Source organism: Ranitomeya imitator, chromosome 3 (assembly GCF_032444005.1).
Source record: "Ranitomeya imitator isolate aRanImi1 chromosome 3, aRanImi1.pri, whole genome shotgun sequence".
NCBI lineage: Eukaryota > Metazoa > Chordata > Amphibia > Anura > Dendrobatidae > Ranitomeya > Ranitomeya imitator.
Window position 1 is genome coordinate 781,009,046 of NC_091284.1, and position 24,989 is coordinate 781,034,034.

Below are 24,989 nucleotides of genomic sequence, written 5' to 3' on the forward strand. Positions count from 1 at the left end.
TCTGTTATGCTGTAATGTCTATTGTATGTACAAGTCCCCTCTATAATTTGTAAAGCGCTGCGGAATATGTTGGCGCTATATAAATAAAAATTATTATTATTATTATTATTCCCCTATTGGAGCATACTCTGCACCTTGTTTGGGATCTTCCCTTGTTTGGGATCTTCCATTCACTGTTTGAGGAACCTCTCCTGGAAAATGTTGACCTGGGACAATACGTGCTCCATTAGTTTTAGAAGTACTGGGACCCTCACCTTCCTCACTGCCAAAAATTAAGGACTTGATGACTACTTCCAAACTATTGTACCATATTTTACCTTTTCGCATAGCACTGTATGGTTTCAGGACCTGATTTGAGATCTACACCCCATGAACTTGTTATAATCCAGGGTACAATCTGGTTTTGGAACTTTTGTTGTGGTACCTCGGACAATGACAAAGAAGCTGTTGTCACGGTGTATGGTGCTCAAGAGAACGACATCCCTCTTGTCCTTATAGTTGACCACCAGCATGTTGTTGCAGTATTGGGCTCTGCTATTGCCCTTTCTCAGTAGTTGCCCAATTAGTGGCTTAGGGAGACCTCTCTGATTTTTCACAGAGAGGGTCTTTTAAGGATGGGATGCTGGTGTTTAAGTTATCTACGTAGAGGTGATAACCCTTATCCAGCAGTGGGTGCAGCAATCCACACACAATTTTCCCACTCCCATCCAACGACAAGGGGACATTCAGGTGATCAATCTGGGTGTCCTTATCATGGCCTTACGAAATACCAGTGTGATGTAGAGAGTCCAGTATTGCCGAAGCTCTGGTTTTCTGATTATGCCCCCATGCAGCACTATGCACCAAAATGTCATCATCTCTGCTGCATTTTCAAGGGGCCATCTGGCAAATGAAGACTTGTCATTTTGGGTGAAAATTGATGGGTATAAAATTTGTCAGGGCCACCATAAGATTTATTATTTCCTCACTGACTCACACTTAGAAAAAGTCTCATTGCGAAAAACACATGCCACACAATAGACGCCATTTTGCTATGACCTTGTGGCGGAAGTATCTCTGAACTATACAAACTGAACCGGAAACCTCAGTTGGATGATGATCACAGACATTTCTCACCTGGAGTTCTTGCCATGGTCCCAAGCAAAGCTCTGTGTGCAAATGTCGGATAGCCAACAAGCTGAGCTAACGCGTTTCTACTCTTGAGCAGTTCATCCAAGCATTTCATCTGACTGCTGTTGGGGTAAAGGAAGATCTTGTAGGCGGCTTCCCGAACCTAGATGAACATAAAATAATAATAAGCTACAAAAGGATAGAAATAATCAGGTGTCACATATGTACGACAATGCGTGTCCCACAATATCATATGGAAGATCACTCAATTTAACAAGAAAAATTGTAAGGATGAAGCCGAGGACATTAGAAAAACGTAGAATGAAACATTCGCCAGGACTGGTTACTAGTGATGAGTGAATGTGCTGGGATAAGGTGTTATCCGCCATGCTCGGGTGCTAACCAAGTGACTTCGATGTGCTCGAAAAATATGTTCGAGTCCCCTCGGCTGCATGTCTCGCGGCTTTCGACAGGGATTGCCTAACGCCTAACAAAGAGGAAGGGGTGTGCAAAACATTTTTTCCTGTACGATAGTTTATCGGGCACAAAGTAATTAGTTTTTTTTATATACACCCTGAACAACAAGGCATGTGTTCACGCAACAAGTTCACTTTACTGAGTATTGAAATAAAAAAAGATTCGTACACACGTACTGTGCAAAATTCCTGAGCACGGAAGTACGGCAGGAATCTAATTATCTGCTCCTGTCAATCACCTACCAGGTCATCGGGACAATCTGCGTGGATCCCACTGATCTGTATATACTTTCCATCCCAGGAAAAGTGCGAGCGGATATGTTCTGGTATCACACTGACATCAATCATGTTGGGCAGGTTGGATCCCATCAGGAAGTCATTGCTGAGGTCGGCAATCACGACGTTCAGGTTGACGGCCTTCTGACGCTGCAATGAGACAAAGCAATTAGTCTAAAGCTATAGATGTCGAAATGCAATCACATCTTCTAGTCCCGGAGGGACCTATATTTCCAGTAACACTGGATATAGGGGTGGTAAATCCCTACTGCAATGGGACAGTGCTTGCATCAGTTTTCGAGAAAATCTCTAATCAGGCAAGTATGATCGGTAATCACTATTACAGACATGTGCACAGAAAGCTAAGAGACTTACAAATGCTGCATTACAAGGAGGTCACCCCGATGAGTGGTGGTTTATGTAATGCATAAACATGCGAGGAGTTCCACAACAGGGGTTGTCGTCCCCAAAAAAACATTAAAAAGCTTGTCTTATCTTAAATGTTACAAGTGCCAAGTCCTTGTAAAAACAAGCAAGTTTGCAATTTATTTATAGAGAAAGATTATTTCTATAGTTTATTGCTCGTTACATAGGGAACCAGCCATCGCTGCAGAGGCCAGTCTCTCCGCAATGACAGCAGGCGGTATCCACCAACCCGGCTAGGTTCAGTGCTCCTCTGATGCTGCAGCGGTGAAGCTACCTTTGATTACAGCAGTGGAAAGTGCACAGTTTGGACAGAACCTTAACCATGCCGCTGGTCCGAACTGTCCGTCACGTAGCAGCGCACACCCTTCCCCAACAGGCAGGAAGCCAGGGGAGCGCTGCGTAAATAAATAAATAAATAATCTTTATTTTTATATAGCGCTAACATATTCCGCAGCACTTTACAGGTTGCACACATTATTATCACTGTCCCCGTTGGGGCTCACAATCTAAATTCCCTATCAGTATGTCTTTGGAATGTCGGAGGAAACCGGAGTACCCGGAGGAAACCCTCGCAAACACGGAGAGAACATACAAACTCTTTGCAGATGTTGTCCTTAGTGGGGTTTGAACTCAGGACTCCAGCGCTGCAAGGCTGCTGTGCTATCCACTGCGCCACCGTGCTGCCCCTAAAGACATAACTTGACACATCACTGGTGATGAGTCAAAATGGGCAGACACCTGGATGTTCACGTGCAGCCAAACAGTTACAAAAAGTTCAGGTCCAAGTACAGAACATGGACCCCGTTCACTTGAATGGGGGTCCAGAACATCCAGTGTTTGCCAACAATGAGAGCGCGGCAAACAGCGCTTCTAATCGGCGGTAAAATCATCACTCACACTGTCAAAAGACAGTGCGAGTGCGCAGCTGTGATCGGAGGTATAAAGTTTACCTCCGGTCACTAGTGTCAGCTTGGATGATGGGACTACTGCTCCCATCAGCCGACGCCTGCTGCCGCTAAAAACAGTGAAAGCAGGAGCGACTGATGGGAGTATTCAGTTTTGTTTTGTTTGTTTGGTTTTTTTTTTACTTTTTTATGTTCAATAAAGAGGATTTTTAAATAAAGTAAAGGAGCTCCAAATTTCCCTTACCAATCTGTTTTTTTTTAGTATTGTCTGGTATGGTCAATATGTGGACGATATTCTCATTGTTTGGTCTGATGACGTATCGAGTTTACCAGACTTTGTGCATTAATTGAACAACAATTATATCAATTTGTGGTTTACAAACAATGGCCCTAAATTTAGGATTGCGTGTTTGGATTTTTTATTAACTGGCAAATGTCTATCCAGAAATATTGAATCCTCAATATTTTGTAAACCATGCGTACTGACAGCTGCCTCCCAGTACACACCATTTCATCTATTCCTTATGGGGAATTTATTAGGGCTAAACATATTTGTTCCAAGGAATCAACTTTTAATAGGGAATGTGCGGTGATAAAAAAAAACAACTTAGTTACGTTGGTTGCAATAATAGAAAGGTGAAGAAAAGAATAGTGACCATGCCTTCACCAGGTCGTGGTTTTTAACATTCAATAAAGCCTGAAGTTTTTTTACATTTGTTTGGAAGTGCCGCCCTTTTCCTCTTTTCTTCTCCAGTTATACTGTATTTATGTGGGTGAGCAGATAGAGTGGCATCCAGCAAAATAAGACAGAGGTTTTTCATCTAATAGTACGGTGAGCGATAAAGCCCACTTTTTTTTGGTCATAGGTACAGCTGCAATCAAAACTATTCAACTTTCATTGCAAATTACATTTATAAGCAAAACTTACAAACTTTCAGCTGTTTGCAATAAAGAGGTTGTCCATGCCTGGGGAACAAATCTGCAGTCTCCTCATGTGACTGCAGACTTGTGAATCCTCACAGTGCGCACACCTCATGCTGTGAGGATCCTCTGACACTGGGAGAAGGCAATCAGGTAAACATAAGTATGCCATTTGCATAAATATAGTCACGTGACCGCTAGACGTGCACGGCCTCGCTCAATACAAGTTATTGGGGTGAGGCCGGGAACGTCCAGTCAGAATGTGGCCGAAAGCATGCAAATCACATACTTGCGGTCACATGAGAGAGACTCCAGAGAAACTTCACAGATTTTTTTCAGACAATATGGTGCTAGAATTCAATTCCTCTTCCTTTTCCAACACATCCGATACCTGAACTGGCTGGGGTTTGCCAACTGTGAAGTTTGATTGTATGCTAGAAATATGGCTAATGCAGGAGAGTGGTTAAAGGAAAAAAATATATAAATATAACAAAGGCATTGAACGTTCCTGGAGATACAGTCAAAAACATAGATCCCAAATTTAAAGTTACTAAATGCTGAAGGTCTGCATGCCAGGACCCAAAAGGCTTGCAATTTTCAAACTTTTAATTTTTGTACCCTTAAATCAGAGCGTGGTGTCACACAAAATAGTTAATTCCCACATGTCAACTTTACATCACACAATTTTTTTTTTTTTTTTTTTGTTAGGACGTTATATGGGTTAAAAGTCTTTCAACAATATTTACAAAACCATTTTTTAGGGACCACCTCACATTTGAAGTGAGTTTGGGGAGGTCAATATAACAGAAAATACCCAAAAGTGACACCATTCTAAAAACTGCACCTCTCAAGGTGCGCAAAACCACTTTCAAGAAGTTTATTAACCCTTCAGGTGCTTCACGAGAACTAAAGCAATGTGGAAGGAAAAAAATGTACATTTTACTTTTTTCACAAAAAATTTACTTTGGACCCAAATTTTTTATTTTCACAAGGTTATCAGGAGAAAATGGACATCAGAATTTGTTGTGCAATTTCTCCTGAGTACGCCGATATTCCGTATGTGGGGAAAAGCCACTATTTGGGTGCATGGCAGGGCTCACAAGGGAGGGAGCACAGTTTGACATTTTGAACGTAAAATTGGCTGGAATCAATGGTGGGCACCATGTCGCTTTTGGAGACCCCTTGATATATCTAAACAGTGGAAACCCCCCAAATTCTAACTCCAACTCTACCCCCAACACACTCCTAACCCTACTCCCAACCCTAACCATAACCCTAACCACACCCCTAACCCGAACATGCCCCTAACCCTAATCCCAACCACATCCCTAACCCCAACACACTCCTAACCCTACTCCCAACCCTAACCATAACCCTAACCACACCCCTAACCCGAACATGCCCCTAACCCTAATCCCAACCACATCCCTAACCCCAACACACTCCTAACCCTACGCCCAACCCTAACCATAACACTAACCACAACCCTAACCCCAACACACTCCTAACCCTACTCCCAACCCTAACCATAACACTAACCACAACCCTAACACACCCCTAACACTAATCCCAACACTAACCGTAATTACAACCATAACCCTAACCTTAGCCCCAACACTAACCCTAATGGAAAAATGGAAATACATTTTTTTTATTTTATTATTTTTACCTAACTAAGGGGGAGATAAAGGGGGTTTGATTTACATTTTTATTTGATTTTCATCACTGTCATAGGGTCTCTCACAGTGATCAAAATGAACAGATGCCGTCCGGGACACCGGAGGTAGGGGAACTCGGGGACCCTATTTCTCTTTCCTCTGATGTGCTAGATAATATCAGAGGAGAGAGAAATTAAATGGGAAATCGGACTTCTTTTTTTTGTGTGCGGTCGCAGATATTCCGTGAATAACGGTGATCACAACACTGGGGACAGTAAAAACCGACCTGAATCAAGTTCTCTGGGGTCTCAGCTACCTCCAGTAGCCGACACCCAGGAGAATTTCCAATGCTGGGGGGCGCTATAACCTTATTTCCCAGCTATGTTAAAAAGCAGCAATGAGGAATAAGTACCCTTAAGTGGCGCCGTTAAAAGGCGCATAGGCGGTCGTCAAGGGGTTAAGAAATAGTCATGGAAGATTCTGAGTGGCCATCACAGTCACCCGACTTGAACCACATGAATAATTTTGATTGCAATTGTATAAAATCCCTTCTACTTACAAAAGTTAGATTAGACCATGCCAGACACAATCCACGAGAGATAGACACAATCCACGAGTGATGGACACAATCCACGAGAGATGGACACAATCCACGAGAGATAGACACAATCCACGAGAGATAGACACAATCCACGAGAGATAGACACAATCCACGAGAGGTAGACACAATCCACGAGAGGTAGACACAATCCACGAGAGATGGACACAATCCACGAGAGATAGACACAATCCACGAGAGGTAGACACAATCCACGAGAGATAGACACAATCCACGAGAGATAGACACAATCCACGAGAGATAGACACAATCCACGAGAGATAGACACAATCCACGAGAGATAGACACAATCCACGAGAGGTAGACACAATCCACGAGAGATGGACACAATCCACGAGAGATAGACACAATCCACAAGAGACACAATCCACGAGAGATAGACACAATCCACGAGAGATAGACACAATCCACGAGAGGTAGACACAATCCACGAGAGGTAGACACAATCCACAAGAGACACAATCCACGAGAGATAGACACAATCCACGAGAGGTAGACACAATCCACGAGAGGTAGACACAATCCAGAAGAGACACAATCCACGAGAGATAGACACAATCCACGAGAGATAGACACAATCCACGAGAGGTAGACACAATCCACGAGAGATAGACACAATCCACGAGAGATGGACACAATCCACGAGAGATAGACACAATCCACGAGAGATAGACACAATCCACGAGTGATGGACACAATCCACGAGAGATAGACACAATCCACGAGAGATAGACACAATCCACGAGATATAGACACAATCCACGAGAGATAGACACAATCCACGAGAGATAGACACAATCCACGAGAGATAGACACAATCCACGAGAGGTAGACACAATCCACGAGAGATGGACACAATCCACGAGAGATAGACACAATCCACAAGAGACACAATCCACGAGAGATAGACACAATCCACGAGAGATAGACACAATCCACGAGAGGTAGACACAATCCACGAGAGGTAGACACAATCCACAAGAGACACAATCCACGAGAGATAGACACAATCCACGAGAGGTAGACACAATCCACGAGAGGTAGACACAATCCACAAGAGACACAATCCACGAGAGATAGACACAATCCACGAGAGATAGACACAATCCACGAGAGGTAGACACAATCCACGAGAGATAGACACAATCCACGAGAGATGGACACAATCCACGAGAGATAGACACAATCCACGAGAGATAGACACAATCCACGAGTGATGGACACAATCCACGAGAGATAGACACAATCCACGAGAGATAGACACAATCCACGAGATACAGACACAATCCACGAGAGATAGACACAATCCACGAGAGATGGACACAATCCACGAGAGATAGACACAATCCACAAGAGACACAATCCACGAGAGATAGACACAATCCACGAGAGATAGACACAATCCACGAGAGGTAGACACAATCCACAAGAGACACAATCCACGAGAGATAGACACAATCCACGAGAGATAGACACAATCCACGAGAGGTAGACACAATCCACGAGAGATAGACACAATCCACGAGAGATGGACACAATCCATGAGAGATAGACACAATCCACGAGAGATAGACACAATCCACAAGAGACACAATCCACGAGAGATAGACACAATCCATGAGAGATAGACACAATCCACGAGAGATAGACACAATCCACGAGAGATAGACACAATCCACGAAAGACGAACACAATCCACGAGAGATAGACACAATCCACGAGCATCTAATACAAGACAAGACTCACCTTCTCCTCATTCATGTGGATGCCGCTGATTTCAAAATCAATTAGAAACAATTCAGCCACGCGCCTGAATAAAAAAAGTAATGTCATTACATGTGATTGGGCTTAGTGGTATATTCTCTTCCCATACAGAATTTATAAATATACAGTAAATATGTGTATGTATGGTATATATCCTGCGAAGAAAATGCAATATAGTATATCTGTATATCTTATGTAATTTTTAAGGTAGGTACACTTCAACTGTTTGAGAAAGAACCTTAAAAAATGCAGAAAATCACACTATGATTTCTATATAATTAATTTACATTTTATTGCATGAAATAAGGGTTTGATACAACAGAAAAACAGAGCTTAGGCTATGTGCACACGTTGCAGATTTCCTGCGGATTCGCAGCGTTTTTTTCCACGCAGAAACACTGCAGATACGCAAGTGACTTACAGTACAATGTAAATCAATGGCAAAAAAACATGCTTTGCTAATGGTGCGAAAAAATTCACACGGAAAACGCATCAGATTAAAAAAAGGAGCATGTCAATTCTTTTTGCAGATTTGCTGCGTTTCTGTACCTATTCCATAATAGAAATCCGCTGGGGTAAAAAAAGGAAGAAATCTGCACAAAAATCTGCAACGTGTGCACATACCAAAAAAAAGGCACAAATTTTGACCTGCGTTTTCTGCCAAGAGATGCAGAATCTGCACAGAAAATTCCACAGTCAAATCTGCAACGTATGGACATAGCCTTCATATTTGGTACAGAAACAGGGATTTCTGTGTTACTCACCGTAAAATCCAATCCTCAAGAGACGTTCATTGGGGGACACAGGACTGTGGGTGTATGCTACTGCCGCCAGGAGGCTGACACTAAGTAATACACCCTGCCACTGTCCGCAGGCGAACCCAGTTTGGTGCAAAAGCAGTAGGAGAACAAAAAATAAATCAGCATTAATACCAAAACAACATGTCTAGAAACAACCCCACCGACTGATAAAGTCAAGAAAAAACAAAAAAGAGCCATTTGGCTAACAGGGACGGAGCTGTGTCCCCCAATGAGCGTATCGGAGAAAAGGATTTTACAGTGAGTAACACAAAAATCCCTATTTCTCCTTCGCCTGATTGGGGAAACACAGGACTGTGGGATGTCCTAAAGCAGTCCCTGGGTGGGGAATTAACTCACCGGTATAGCATCCAGGCATCTGTCGGCTATAAGTGCGATACCGCTGCCTGAAGAATTCTTCTACCCAGACTTGCATCTGCCGAAGTCTGAGTGTGGATATTGTAATGTTTGGAAAACGTATGCAAACTAGACCAGGTTGCAGCCTTGCAAACCTGTTCTGCTGAGGCCTGGTGACGAAGCGCCCAGGAAGCCCCCACTGCCCGAGTGGAATGTGCTTAGATTCCGGCCGGAACGACCACGCCCTTGATGCGGTAGGCCTCCTGAATAGCCGATCGTATCCACCTAGTCAAGGTTGATCTCAAGGCAGCAAGTCCTTTCCTGAGACCTTCAGGGAGGACAACAGTGCATCCGTCTGCCAAAAAGGTGCTGTCCGTGAAATGTACCTTCTCAGCGCTCTCACTAGATCTAACGTATGGAGAGATTTTTCCACACAGTGCTTTGGCGCTGGGCAAAAAGAAGGCAAGATGTCCTCGTTAATGTGGAACGAGGAAACCACCTTTGGTAAAAAGGAGGGTGCTGGCCTGAGCACCACCTTATCTTGATGGAACTGTAGAAAAGGAGCCCGTCAGGATAGGTCCGCCAGCTCCGATACCCGTCTAATTGAAGTTATGGCCTCCAAGAATACGACTTTCCAGGAAAGGTAAGTTAAAGAGACGTCCTGAAGAGGTTCGAAAGGAGCTTCCTGCAAGGCACTTAAGACCAGATTAAGGCCCCAAGCATCCAGGGGGGCCCTGTAAGGTGGAACCTTGTGAGTGACTCCCTGTAGGAAACTTTTCACCTGTAGACTGATAGCGATCCTGCGCTGAAAAAGTACCGACAAGGCTGATATCTGTTTTCTAAGAGTACTCTGTGCAAGCCCTGAATCCAGGCCGGCTTGGAGAAAAGCAAGAATGTTTGGGATGGAGAGACGTAGTGTGTGTGTGGAAGGGGGGGAATCCGGACAGGGCGGCCTGCCAGGAGATGATAAAAATACTGCAGAGCCTCCCGCAAGGACCAGCGTTCCTGGGCTGTGTGGTGGTAAAACACTGCTCCCCAACCTAGGAGACTGGCATCTGTCGTAAGTACTAGCCAATGGGCTGGGGGAAAAGGTTTTCCCTGTTGCAGAGACGGACTCGTTGACCACCATGAGAGAGCCTGTCTGACCTGGAGAGGTAAACGGCACTTGAGGTTGAGAGAGAATGGATTTTTGTACCATGCTGTTAACAGTGCATGTTGGAGAGGACGAAGATGGAGTTGCGCAAATGGCACCGCCTCCATTTCCGCCATCATCCTTTCTAAGACCCTCATGCAGAACTGGATCGATAGACTGGCTGGCAAAGGGTCTTCACCTCTTGCCGGAAAATCAGGACCTTGTCCTGGGGCAGGATTGTCAAACCTTGTGAGGTGTCGAAGATCATCCCTAGAAAAGAAATTCTCCAAGATGGTACAAGAGATTACTTTTCTAGGTTCACCAGCCACCCTAGACGAGATAGAGTGTCTAGAGCAGCGGTTCTCAACCTGGGGGTCGAACGACCAAAACACAGGGGTCGCCACCTCTCTCAGCATCTGCGGCCCGAGGTGCACGCTAGAAGAGGAGGCGGCACAGAGCTCTGGGACTTTCGCAGCTGCTGGAGACGAGAGCTGCCCACAATGCGTCGCCATGGATACGCAGTGACTTCCGACCCTGTCCAGTGCCCGGAGAATGAGCCGTGCGTCGCTAAACAGGAAGTGTGCACTGTGCAGCACCTGGAGCAAAGGATTGCGGGGGCCGGGGGGATGCAGAGCCTGGCTGGGAGGACAAGGTATGGGCTCTAATATACTGCGTGGGCTCTGCTATATACTACATTAGCTGCTATATACTACATGAGCTGCTATATACTACATGGGCTGCTATATACTACATGGGCTGCTATATACTACATGGGCTGCTATTTGCTACATGGGCTGCTATATACTACATGGGCTGCTATATACTACATGGGCTGCTATATACTACATGGGCCGCTATATACTACATGGGCTGCTATTTGCTACATGGGCGCTGCTATTTACTACATGGGCTGCTATATACTACATGAGCTGCTATATACTACATGGGCTGCTATTTACTACGTGGGCTGCTATATACTACGTGGGCTGCTATATACTACATGAGCTGCTATATACTACATGAGCTGCTATATACTACGTGGGCTGCTATATACTACATGGCTGCTATATACTACATGAGCTGCTATTTACTACATGGGCTGCTATATACTACATGAGCTGCTATATACTACATGAGCTGCTATATACTACATGGGCTGCTATATACTACATGAGCTGCTCTATACTACATGGGCTGCTATATACTACATGGGCTGCTATTTGCTACATGGGCTGCTATATACTACATGGGCTGCTATATACTACATGGGCTGCTATATACTACATGGGCTGCTATATACTACATGGCTGCTATATACTACATGGCTGCTATATACTACATGGCTGCTATTTACTACATGGGCTGCTATATACTACATGGGCTGCTATATACTACATGGCTGCTATATACTACATGGCTGCTATATACTACATGGCTGCTATATACTACATGGGCTGCTATATACTACATGAGCTGCTATATACTACATGAGCTGCTATATACTACATGGGCTGCTATATACTACATGAGCTGCTATATACTACATGGGCTGCTATATACTACATGGGCTGCTATATACTACATGGCTGCTATATACTACGTGGGCTGCTATATACTACATGGGCTGCTATATACTACATGGGCTGCTATATACTACATGGGCTGCTATTTGCTACATGGGCGCTGCTATTTACTACATGGGCTGCTATATACTACGTGGGCTGCTATATACTACATGAGCTGCTATTTACTACGTGGGCTGCTATATACTACATGGGCTCTGCTATATACTACGTGGGCTCTGCTATTTACTACGTGGCCTGCTATATACTACATGGGCTGCTATATACTACGTGGGCTGCTATTTACTACATGGGCTGCTATTTACTACATGGGCTGCTATATACTACGTGGGCTGCTATATACTACGTGGGCTGCTATATACTACGTGGGCTGCTATATACTACGTGGGCTGCTATATACTACGTGGGCTGCTATATACTACGTGGGCTGCTATATACTACATGGCTGCTATATACTACGTGGGCTGCTATATACTACGTGGGCTGCTATATACTACATGGCTGCTATTTACTACGTGGGCTGCTATATACTACGTGGGCTCTGCTATTTACTACGTGGGCTGCTATATACTACATGGGCTCTGCTATTTACTACGTGGGCTGCTATTTACTACGTGGGCTGTGTTATATACTGCGTGGGCTGCTATATACTACGTGGGCTGCTATATACTACGTGGGCTGTTATATACTACGTGGGCTGCTATATACTACGTGGGCTGTGCTGTATACTACAATGTGGGCTGTGCTGTATACTACAATGTGGGTAGTGCTGTATACTACTGTGTGGGCTGTGCTGTATACTACTGTGTGGGCTGTGCTGTATACTACTGTTTGGGCTGTCCTATATACTACTATGTGGTCTGTGCTATTTACTACTATGTGAGGACTGAAACAAGGCCAGGGGGCTGGATGGGTGCAATGTCGTGATTTCTGCCCCCATAATGTGCTCAGATTTCTTCTGCCCCCCCCCCTAATGTCCTGATTTCTGCCCCCATCCCCCCCATATGTTCCTCAGATTTCTCCACCACATGCAACTGCACCCGGGAAGGGAGGGGATGGACTCCGGAATCAGGACATTATGGTGGCAGTAGAAATCTGAGGACATTATTTTTTGGGTTGGGGGTCACCGCAACATGAGGAACTGTATTGCGGGGTCACGGCATTAGAAAGGTTGAGAACCACTGGTCTAGAGTAATGCTGACATTTTCCTCGTAGGCCCGAAAAGAGGGCCCCTTGATAAGGAGCTCATCTAGATATGGTAAAACGAGTATGCCCCGGGAATGCAGGATGAACACCACAACCACCATGACCTTTGTGAATACTCTGGAAGCGGTGGCCAGCCCGAAAGGTAAGGCCGTGAACTGGAAATGCAGGTTGCCTACGGCAAAACGTAGGAATTTTTGGTGAGAAGGAAATATGGGAATGTGCAGATAGGCATCTTGAATATCTATTGAAGCTAAGGATTCTCCCTTTTGCATTGACACAACGACTGACCGAAGAGATTCCATTCGAAAGCGACGAATGTTGACAAACCTGTTTAAACATTTCCGGTCCAAAATGGGCCTTACTGTTCCGTCTTTTTTGGGAACTATGAACAGGTTGGAATAGAACCCCTGAAATCTTTCTTCCTTCGGAACGGGAATGATGACTCCGCGGAGCCGAAGGGACTCTATAGAATTGAACAGGACCTGTACCAGGGATTCTGAACTGGGAAGGCGGGAGGGAAAGAACCGGCACGGGGGGTGCCTGACAAACTATCTTGTATCCTGAGGACACCAGTTCTCTTACCCACCTGTCGTGGGCAGCCAGAAACCGACTCCAGTCACTTGGCCGAAAACCTATGGGTTCTAGATCCCCTTGATCTTGGCGGCTGGGATCGCATTCTTCCCACTGGGTTAGCCCTGTAGGAGATCTGATGATCTCTGTCCTGATTGGGTAACCTTGGAACAACGGGATTTGACGCTGGAGTCCACCTGGTATTAAGAAAGGACTTGAAACGAGCCTGTAACTGGCGACGAAAAGGCTGTTTAATCCTCTGCTGTGGGAGAAAATTGCTTTTGCCTCCTGTGGTATCAGAAATGAGCTGATCCAATTTTTCTCCAAATAATCGGCCAAATAATCGGCCACTAAGGGAGGGTTGTGAGAGATTTTTTAGAAGTAGAATCTGCCCGCCATTTTCTCAACCAAAGAGCCCTTCTGATGGCAATTGCGTTTGGTGCTGCTGATGCCGCACAGTTCGCTGCGTCTAAAGACGCACTGATCAGATAGCTCCCAGCTAGAGCTATTTGATTTGATATTTCTGTCAACTCCACTGGTAGGTCCCTCATCTGAAGAGCTTTGGTCAAAGGTTCTGACCAAGACATCATGGCCTTAGCTACCCACGTCGCCGCAAAAGAGGGCGAGAGGGATGAACCTGAAGCTTCAAAAACTGAACGAGCCAAACTTTCAATAAGCCGATCAGTAGGATCCCTAAGGCTGGTTTCACATTTGCGTTTTTTGCCGCAGTGTTTGTACCGCATATATAAACGCATGCGTCGTGTTTTTCTATATTTAACATTAAAAACGCTTGCTTTTTTTTGTTCGCGTTTTGCCGCGTTTGACGACGCATGCGTCTTTTTGTCGCTTGCGGCTTGGCGCGGAAATGCAACATGTAGTAATTTTAGAGGCGTCTATTTGCCGCCAGGAAACGCATGCGTTCGATTGCGCACGGTTTGCGTAAAAAAAAAGCATTGCTGTCTATGTAAATGCATGCGTTTTTAAGCACATGCGTTTGGTTGCGTTTTTGAACGCATGTGTTTCAATAGAGAAAAACAAGTCTAGACACTGATAAGCCACCCCCCAACATCAAGGTGATAAAGGGATCCAAACCCTAACCCACCATCAAGGTGATAAAGGGATCCAAACCCTAACTCTAAACCTAACCCTAGCCCTAATGGGAAAATGGAAATAAATACATTTTTTTTATTTTTCCCTAACTAAGGAGTTGATGAAGGGGGGTTGATTTCTATTTATAAGGGGTTTTCTAGTGGATTTTTATGATTGGCAGCTGTCACACACTGAAAGACGCTTTTTATTCCAAAAAATATTTTTTGCGTTACCACATTTTGAGAGCTACAATTTTTCCATATTTTAGTCCACAGAGTCATGTGAGGTCTTGTTTTTTGCGGGACGAGTTGACATTTTTATTGGTAACATTTTCGGGCACGTGACATTTGTGATTGCTTTTTATTCCGTTTTTTGTGAAGCAGAGTGAACAAAAACCAGCTTGTGAAATTTCTCATCATGCGTACCAAAAGCGCGAACGCAGGAAAAAACACATGTAAACGCGTACAAACGTGGCGTTTTTTAACCGCATGCGACAAAGCATGCGCCTAAAAAGCGCAGCGTTTGTAGGCGTTTACATGCGTTTTTTTCACCACTTGCGGATGCGTTTTAAACGCTGCGCATTTAAACGCAAATGTGAAACCAGCCTAATAGAGGAGCCGTTGGGAAGGGATAACAGTGTTTTAGAGGCCAGACGAGAAACCGGAGGATCTACGGAAGGGTTTTCTGCCCATTTCTTACGCAGCTCAGGGGCAAAAGGGTATCTAGCATTCAGGGCCTTTTGTCCCGCAAAACGTCTGTCCAGATGCTCCCTGTGACATTGGACCACGTCCTCGAACTCAGGGGGAGAGGAGAATACCCTGTGAGACTGCTTGGCCCTCTTGAATGATACCTTATGATCAGAGGTCAAGGCAGATTTGTCTTCTACTCCCAGGGTTTAGTTGACGGCCTCAATTGGGCTGTCTACTGACTCCTGGTAATCAGGCGCCTCTAAATTGAGGGACCCCTCAGAATCGTAATCCGAACCGAGTTCACCACTCTCTGCTGGAGAAGGTGAGCGAGAGGCGGAACTCCAGGATGCAGATGCACCTGATGGACCGGGAAACGCTGTGTGGGTTCGCTTCTCCCGCGTCTGCCTAGTGTGAGCGCGGCCCCTGCAGGCCGAAGGCTCCTGAGGGTCGGAGGACCTCTCCAAGGCGGGTGAACCGCTGTCCCTGGCCCTAGCTGGGGTCTGCAGGGACTCGATTGCCTTAGTTAGGGATGCCATAGATTGCGACAAGGACGTGACCCATTCCGGGGGAGAAACCACAGCTTCTGCCTGAGTCGCAGGGGAGAGCTCCTGAGCGCGTTCGGAGTCGCAGGTCTCATAGAGCCGATTACTCTGGGAATGTGGAAAAGCGGACCGACAGGCTACAAATGCGGTATATAGCACCATGTGAGATTTGGCCCTTCTAGACATGGTGCCCTGCAAATCCTATAATCAGGGGTTCTAGATAGGCAGTAGAAATGCAGATATTACTGCTGTTAGTCTGGGGGGAGTAGCACTTACCCCAGTCCTGTGTCCCCGTTTGTCCTATGGAACTTGTCCCAGGGCGAAGCGTCCGTGCTGCCTTTTAAAATAGAGCCCCCTCATTAGTGGGCGTTACCAGAAATGGCGGTTTCTGCGGCCTATAGAAGGCCGAAGCCGGGGCCTAGATTTTTCCTTATCAGCGTTCGGCGAGGGAAAAGGGGGCGGGGTCGTCCGAAGATGGCGGGGCCGCCCGAAGATGATGCGGTCGGAAGGGGCGGGGCTTCCGCCCGCGGCCTACCCCGACTAACGCCGGGGACTAAATTATTGACCGCCCCGGAAGTGACGCCGGGAAGCCAGTCCGCGGTGTGGTGCCGCCTACAATAGACAGGCCGCGGCGCCGCTAGAAACAGGTAGATCGCGGCACCACCAGCGGCCAAAAAAAAAACGCGCCGCTGCCAGCCGCCAAAAGAAAACAAGGCCCCCGCAGAGCTGTCCTGCCCTCCAGAGCCCCAGTATGACGCGCGCTGCCTCAGGAGCCCTCCCAGCCCCTCTCGTACGAACATGGTGCCCTACAATGGACCCTATAGTTAGAGGGGGGCTGTAAAAAGGACAGTGCAGGCACCCAAACTCCATCTTCCTTTCATAGGATGAGGAGAGGGACCGTCCGCCCCCCCTTTATCACCGCTGTCTGAGCATTGGTGATACAGTGGGGGCCGCACGCTCAATCCGTATGCACCCGTACAGCCTAGGGTTCCGTTACCTTAGGGTGGTCAGGGCTAAGTCCGGCAAGTAGTCCCGCGTTGCGGGAGAGGATACGTGCTCGCCCGTTGATGGTTTGGGGAGATCGGACCTCTTCAAAAGGGTCCGTCACCCCTGTCTCGCTTCCAAGATAAAGAGCAAAAAAGTACAGGAGGTCTGGGAACCAGACCTGTGCCTCCTTCAGACACTAAGCATGAATTGGGTTCGCCTGCGGCCAGTGGCAGGGTGTATACTGCGGAGGAGGAGTTAAACTTTTTTTTTAATGTTTACTTAGTGTCAGCCTCCTGGTGGCAGTAGCATACACCCACAGTCCCTAGTCCCCCAATGAGGCGAAGGAGAAACCTTTGTTTGCAATCACAGAAGTCAGACATTTCCTGTAGTTCTTGACCAAGTTTGCACACACTGCAGCAGGGATTTTGGCACACTGCTCCATACAGATCTTCTCCAGGGCTTTCAGGTTTTGGGGCTGTTGCTGGGCAACATTGGGTTGCAGTTCCCTTCAATGATTTTCTATTGGGTTCAGGTCTGGAGAATTGAAAGGCCACTCCAGAACCTTGAAATGCTTTACGGAGCCACACCTTAGCCACAAATTATCTTCAATGCTGTTACTGAGTAAGGGAGGTTCTTGTCCAAAATCTGACGAAACATGACCCCATACGTCCTACCTTCAATAAGGTGCAGTCGTCTTGTCCTCTTTGCAAAAAACACCCCCAAAGAATAATGTTTTCCCCACCATGCTTCATGGTTGGGACGTGTTCTTGGGGTTGTACTCATTCATCTTCTTCCTCCAAACACGGCGAGTGGAGTTGATACCAAAAAGTATGACCACATGACCTTCTTCCATGCATACTTTGGATCATCCAAATGGTTATTGGCAAACTTCAAACAGGCTTGAACCTGTGCTGACTTTAGCAGTGGGGCCTTGTGTGCCCTGCAAGATTTTAATCCATGACGGCGTACTGTGTTACTAACGGTAATGTTTGAGACTGTGGTCCTATCTCTCTTCAGGTAATTGACCAGGTCCTCTCGTGTGGTTCTGGGCCGATTCCTGACTGGCATCTATTATGCCACGCTCACACGTTCAGTATTTTACACCACTATTTTTAAGCTAAAACCAGGAGAGGGTGATAAATATAGAAGTGGTGACATGTTTCTATTATACTTTTCCTCTAATTGTTCCCTTCCTGATTTTGGCTTATAAATACTGATGTAAAATACTGACCAAATACTGAATATGTGAATCTGGCCTTAGTACACCTTAGTAAACAAAAATTGCAGCATGCACTACTTTGCTTCATTTCACAGACTAGAATAATGGATGTAAAGTAAATGTAACTCCGGCACCAGTCCGCAATGTGGGCGAGCACATGGAGCTGCACTGAGAGCCAGTCAGGGTGGCAATTTGCCAATGTTCAATACAACCATCAGAACCCGGCCTCCAAGGCATTCCTCAATATCGTACTTACAGAGTAAAACGTACCTTGTTTCTGGGTCCAGAGAATCCATCACGGACTTGTTTTCCAGAAGTCGCCTCAAGCTCTCACACAGTTCGACATTTGTGTTTAACCTGCAAAATGGAAATCAGTCTATAACCACAACAGACTTTCCCGCAGTCCTATCAAGGGCAAAGGCAAACGTAAAAACAAAAGGTAGCACAACCCAAGTATGCTTAATATCAAATATCTTTACTGTACGAAAATCGTACAAAATTCATAAAAAACAAAACAGAGTAAGAGACAAAACAAATACATTAAAATAAAAAAAAATTAAAAATGACAGCATTAGAAAAGGGTACCAACAAAGACAGTGCCACACTGGATTTTTTAGTTTTTATGTAAGCCTCCAGAGCTAATTTTTTAATCTACCTAGCCATTTAGGATTTATTTTATCATTTGCATTTTTGCAATTGGGTTTCTGTTATGGCTGGCAATCAGGCAACACAGCGTGCAGTAATCAGCGCACATACAGAGATCTGGCAATAACCAAAAACAATAGGACGAGCTCTGAGACGTGGAATCTCTGTAGACTGCAGTACCTGATCTATCCTCACACAACTATAAGCAGCAGTGGATTGCGCCTATAACTACCTATGCAACTCGGCACTGCCTGAGGAGCTGACTAGCCTGAAGATAGAAATACAAGCCTGACTTACCTCAGAGAAATACCCCAAAGGAATAGGCAGCCCCCCACATATAATGACTGTTAGCAAGATGAAAAGACAAACGTAGGACTGAAATAGATTCAGCAAAGTGAGGCCCGATATTCTAGACAGAGCGAGGATAGCAAAGAGAACTATGCAGTCTACAAAAAACCCTAAAACGAAAACCACGCAAAGGGGCAAAAAGACCCACCGTGCCGAACTAACAGCACGGCGGTGCACCCCTTTGCTTCTCAGAGCTTCCAGCAAAAGTTAATAGCAAGCTGGACAGAAAAAACAGAAAACAAACTAGAAGCACTTATCTAGCAGAGCAGCAGGCCCAAGGAAAGATGCAGTAGCTCAGATCCAACACTGGAACATTGACAAGGAGCAAGGAAGACAGACTCAGGTGGAGCTAAATAGCAAGGCAGCCAACGAGCTCACCAAAACACCTGAGGGAGGAAGCCCAGAGACTGCAATACCACTTGTGACCACAGAAGTGAACTCAGCCACAGAATTCACAACAGTACCCCCCCCTTGAGGAGGGGTCACCGAACCCTCACCAGAACCCCCAGGCCGACCAGGATGAGCCACATGAAAGGCACGAACAAGATCTGGGGCATGGACATCAGAGGCAAAAACCCAGGAATTATCTTCCTGAGCATAACCCTTCCATTTGACCAGATACTGGAGTTTCCGTCTAGAGACACGAGAATCCAAAATCTTCTCCACAATATACTCCAATTCCCCCTCCACCAAAACAGGGGCAGGAGGCTCCACAGATGGAACCATAGGTGCCACGTATCTCCTCAACAATGACCTATGGAATACATTATGTATGGAAAAGGAGTCTGGGAGGGTCAGACGAAAAGACACCGGATTGAGAATCTCAGAAATCCTATACGGACCAATAAAACGAGGTTTAAATTTAGGAGAGGAAACCTTCATAGGAATATGACGAGAAGATAACCAAACCAGATCCCCAACACGAAGTCGGGGTCCCACACGGCGTCTGCGATTAGCGAAAAGCTGAGCCTTCTCCTGGGACAAGGTCAAATTGTCCACCACCTGAGTCCAGATCTGCTGCAACCTGTCCACCACAGAATCCACACCAGGACAGTCCGAAGACTCAACCTGTCCTGAAGAGAAACGAGGATGGAACCCAGAATTGCAGAAAAATGGAGAGACCAAGGTAGCCGAGCTGGCCCGATTATTAAGGGCGAACTCAGCCAACGGCAAAAATGACACCCAATCATCCTGGTCAGCGGAAACAAAACATCTCAGATATGTTTCCAAGGTCTGATTGGTTCGTTCGGTCTGGCCATTAGTCTGAGGATGGAAGGCCGAGGAGAAAGATAGGTCAATGCCCATCCTACCACAAAAGGCTCGCCAGAACCTCGAGACAAACTGGGAACCTCTGTCAGAAACAATATTCTCAGGAATGCCATGTAAACGAACCACATGCTGGAAGAACAAAGGCACCAAATCAGAGGAGGAAGGCAATTTAACCAAGGGCACCAGATGGACCATTTTAGAAAAGCGATCACAGACCACCCAAATGACCGACATTTTTTGAGAAACGGGAAGGTCAGAAATGAAATCCATCGAAATATGTGTCCAAGGCCTCTTCGGGACCGGCAAGGGCAAAAGCAACCCACTGGCACGTGAACAGCAGGGCTTAGCCCTAGCACAAATTCCACAGGACTGCACAAAAGCACGCACATCCCGTGACAGAGATGGCCACCAGAAGGATCTAGCAACCAACTCCCTGGTACCAAAGATTCCTGGATGACCGGCCAGCACCGAACAATGAAGTTCAGAGATAACTTTACTAGTCCACCTATCAGGGACGAACAGTTTCTCGGCCGGACAACGATCAGGTTTATTAGCCTGAAATTTCTGCAACACTCTCCGCAAATCAGGGGAGATGGCAGACACAATGACTCCTTCCTTGAGGATACTCGCCGGCTCAGATAGCCCCGGAGAGTCGGGAACAAAACTCCTAGACAGAGCATCCGCCTTCACATTTTTAGAGCCCGGAAGGTATGAAATCACAAAATCAAAACGAGCAAAAAATAACGACCAACGGGCCTGTCTAGGATTCAAGCGCTTGGCAGACTCAAGATAAGTAAGGTTCTTATGATCAGTCAAAACCACCACGCGATGCTTAGCACCCTCAAGCCAATGACGCCACTCCTCGAATGCCCACTTCATGGCCAGCAACTCTCGGTTGCCCACATCATAATTACGCTCAGCAGCAGAAAATTTCCTGGAAAAGAAAGCACATGGTTTGAACACTGAGCAACCAGAACCTCTCTGTGACAAAACCGCCCCTGCACCAATCTCAGAAGCATCAACCTCGACCTGGAACGGAAGAGAAACATCAGGTTGACACAACACAGGGGCACAGCAAAAACGACGCTTCAACTCCTGAAAAGCTTCCACGGCAGCAGAAGACCAATTAACCAAATCAGCACCCTTCTTGGTCAAATCGGTCAATGGTCTGGCAATGCTAGAAAAATTACAGATGAAGCGACGATAAAAATTAGCAAAGCCCAGGAATTTCTGCAGACTTTTTAGAGATGTCGGCTGAGTCCAATCCTGGATGGCCTGAACCTTAACCGGATCCATCTCGATAGTAGAAGGGGAAAAGATGAACCCCAAAAATGAAACTTTCTGCACACCGAAGAGACACTTTGATCCCTTCACGAACAAGGAATTAGCACGCAGTACCTGGAAAACCATTCTGACTTGCTTCACATGAGACTCCCAATCATCTGAGAAGATCAAAATGTCATCCAAGTAAACAATCAAGAATTTATCCAGATACTCACGGAAAATGTCATGCATAAAAGACTGAAAAACAGATGGAGCATTGGCAAGTCCGAACGGCATCACCAGATACTCAAAATGACCCTCGGGCGTATTAAATGCCGTTTTCCATTCATCTCCCTGCCTGATTCTCACCAGATTATACGCACCACGAAGATCTATCTTGGTGAACCAACTAGCCCCCTTAATCCGAGCAAACAAGTCAGAAATCAATGGCAAGGGATACTGAAACTTAACAGTGATCTTATTAAGAAGGCGGTAATCAATACACGGTCTTAGCGAACCATCCTTCTTGGCTACAAAAAAGAACCCTGCTCCCAATGGTGACGACGATGGGCGAATATGTCCCTTCTCCAGGGACTCCTTCACATAACTGCGCATAGCGGTGTGTTCAGGTACGGACAAATTAAATAAACGACTCTTAGGGAATTTACTACCAGGAATCAAATCGATAGCACAATCACAATTCCTATGCGGAGGTAGGGCATCAGACTTGGACTCTTCAAATACATCCTGAAAGTCCGACAAGAACTCTGGGATGTCAGAAGGAATGGATGACGAAATAGACAAAAATGGAACATCACCATGTACTCCCTGACAACCCCAGCTGGTTACCGACATAGAGTTCCAATCCAATACTGGATTATGGGTTTGTAGCCATGGCAACCCCAACACGACCACATCATGCAAATTATGCAGTACCAGAAAGCGAATAACTTCCTGATGTGCAGGAGCCATGCACATGGTTAGCTGGGCCCAGTACTGAGGCTTATTCTTGGCCAAAGGTGTAGCATCAATTCCTCTCAACGGAATAGGACACCGCAAAGGCTCCAAGAAAAATCCACAACGTTTAGCATAATCCAAATCCATCAGATTCAGGGCAGCGCCTGAATCCACAAATGCCATGACAGAATACGATGACAAAGAGCACATTAAGGTAATGGACAAAAGGAATTTGGACTGTACAGTACCAATAACGGCAGAGCTATCGAACCGCCTAGTGCGTTTAGGACAATTAGAAATAGCATGAGTAGAATCACCACAATAGAAACACACTCTGTTCAGACGTCTGTGTTCTTGCCGTTCTACTTTAGTCATAGTCCTGTCGCACTGCATAGGCTCAGGTTTACTCTCAGACAATACCGCCAGATGGTGCACAGATTTACGCTCGCGCAAGCGACGACCGATCTGAATGGCCAAGGACATAGACTCATTCAAACCAGCAGGCATAGGAAATCCCACCATTACATCCTTAAGAGCTTCAGAGAGACCCTTTCTGAACAAAGCCGCTAGTGCAGATTCATTCCACAGAGTGAGTACTGACCACTTTCTAAATTTCTGACAATATACTTCTACATCATCCTGACCCTGGCATAAAGCCAGCAGATTTTTCTCAGCCTGATCCACTGAATTAGGCTCATCGTAAAGCAATCCCAGCGCCTGGAAAAATGCATCAACATTACTCAATGCAGAATCTCCTGGTGCAAGAGAAAACGCCCAGTCCTGTGGGTCGCCGCGCAAAAAAGAAATAATAATCAAAACCTGTTGAATAGGATTACCAGAAGAATGAGGTTTCAAGGCCAAAAATAGCTTACAATTATTTCTGAAGCTCAGGAACTTAGTTCTGTCACCAAAAAACAAATCAGGAATCGGAATTCTTGGTTCTAGCATCGATTTCTGATCAATAGTATCTTGAATCTTTTGTACATTTACAACGAGATTATCCATTGAGGAGCACAGAGCCTGAATATCCATGTCCACAGCTGTGTCCTGAAGCACTCTAATGTCTAGGGGAAAAAAAAGACTGAAGACAGAGCTAAGAAAAAAAAATGATGTCAGGATTTCTTTTTTCCCTCTATTGGGAATCATTGGTGTGGCTCCTTGTACTGTTATGGCTGGCAATCAGGCAACACAGCGTGCAGTAATCAGCGCACATACAGAGATCTGGCAATAACCAAAAACAATAGGACGAGCTCTGAGACGTGGAATCTCTGTAGACTGCAGTACCTGATCTATCCTCACACAACTATAAGCAGCAGTGGATTGCGCCTATAACTACCTATGCAACTCGGCACTGCCTGAGGAGCTGACTAGCCTGAAGATAGAAATACAAGCCTGACTTACCTCAGAGAAATACCCCAAAGGAATAGGCAGCCCCCCACATATAATGACTGTTAGCAAGATGAAAAGACAAACGTAGGAATGAAATAGATTCAGCAAAGTGAGGCCCGATATTCTAGACAGAGCGAGGATAGCAAAGAGAACTATGCAGTCTACAAAAAACCCTAAAACGAAAACCACGCAAAGGAGCAAAAAGACCCACCGTGCCGAACTAACAGCACGGCGGTGCACCCCTTTGCTTCTCAGAGCTTCCAGCAAAAGTTAATAGCAAGCTGGACAGAAAAAACAGAAAACAAACTATAAGCACTTATCTAGCAGAGCAGCAGGCCCAAGGAAAGATGCAGTAGCTCAGATCCAACACTGGAACATTGACAAGGAGCAAGGAAGACAGACTCAGGTGGAGCTAAATAGCAAGGCAGCCAACGAGCTCACCAAAACACCTGAGGGAGGAAGCCCAGAGACTGCAATACCACTTGTGACCACAGAAGTGAACTCAGCCACAGAATTCACAACAGGTTTCATAAAAATGTTGGGTTTCTACAGCTTCTATGCATCATAGTACATAGCAGACTGAAAAAATTAGATCACTGAATCCATCAGCAAGCTCATCTCCAGGCAGGGTCTAGAAACAGTTTCCTCCTTGGAACTTTTTTTTCTAAACCGATTTATGACCAAACGAATGGGGCAGTCATAAGTTGTCTTGACCCCAGCGATAAGGCACTTATTGCTTTGTTAAAATTGATCCTTGAGATGATTGTCTGAGGCCTCCACGTAGTTTCTGGC

At 45.7% G+C, this 24,989-nt stretch overlaps 1 protein-coding gene across 1 annotated transcript in view; it reads right to left on the reverse strand.

Annotated features, from left to right (window-relative positions):
• The window catches only part of MIPEP (mitochondrial intermediate peptidase), a 123,733-nt gene that overhangs the window by 93,045 nt on the left and 5,699 nt on the right, over positions 1 to 24,989 (reverse strand). The window contains exons 4-7 of the mRNA XM_069759123.1: positions 18,597 to 18,683; positions 8,138 to 8,201; positions 1,830 to 2,012; positions 1,117 to 1,273 (exon numbers count right to left, since the gene is read on the reverse strand). Of these exons, the coding sequence (XP_069615224.1) occupies positions 1,117 to 1,273; positions 1,830 to 2,012; positions 8,138 to 8,201; positions 18,597 to 18,683 (491 nt within the window). The remainder of the gene's footprint in view (positions 1 to 1,116; positions 1,274 to 1,829; positions 2,013 to 8,137; positions 8,202 to 18,596; positions 18,684 to 24,989) is intronic.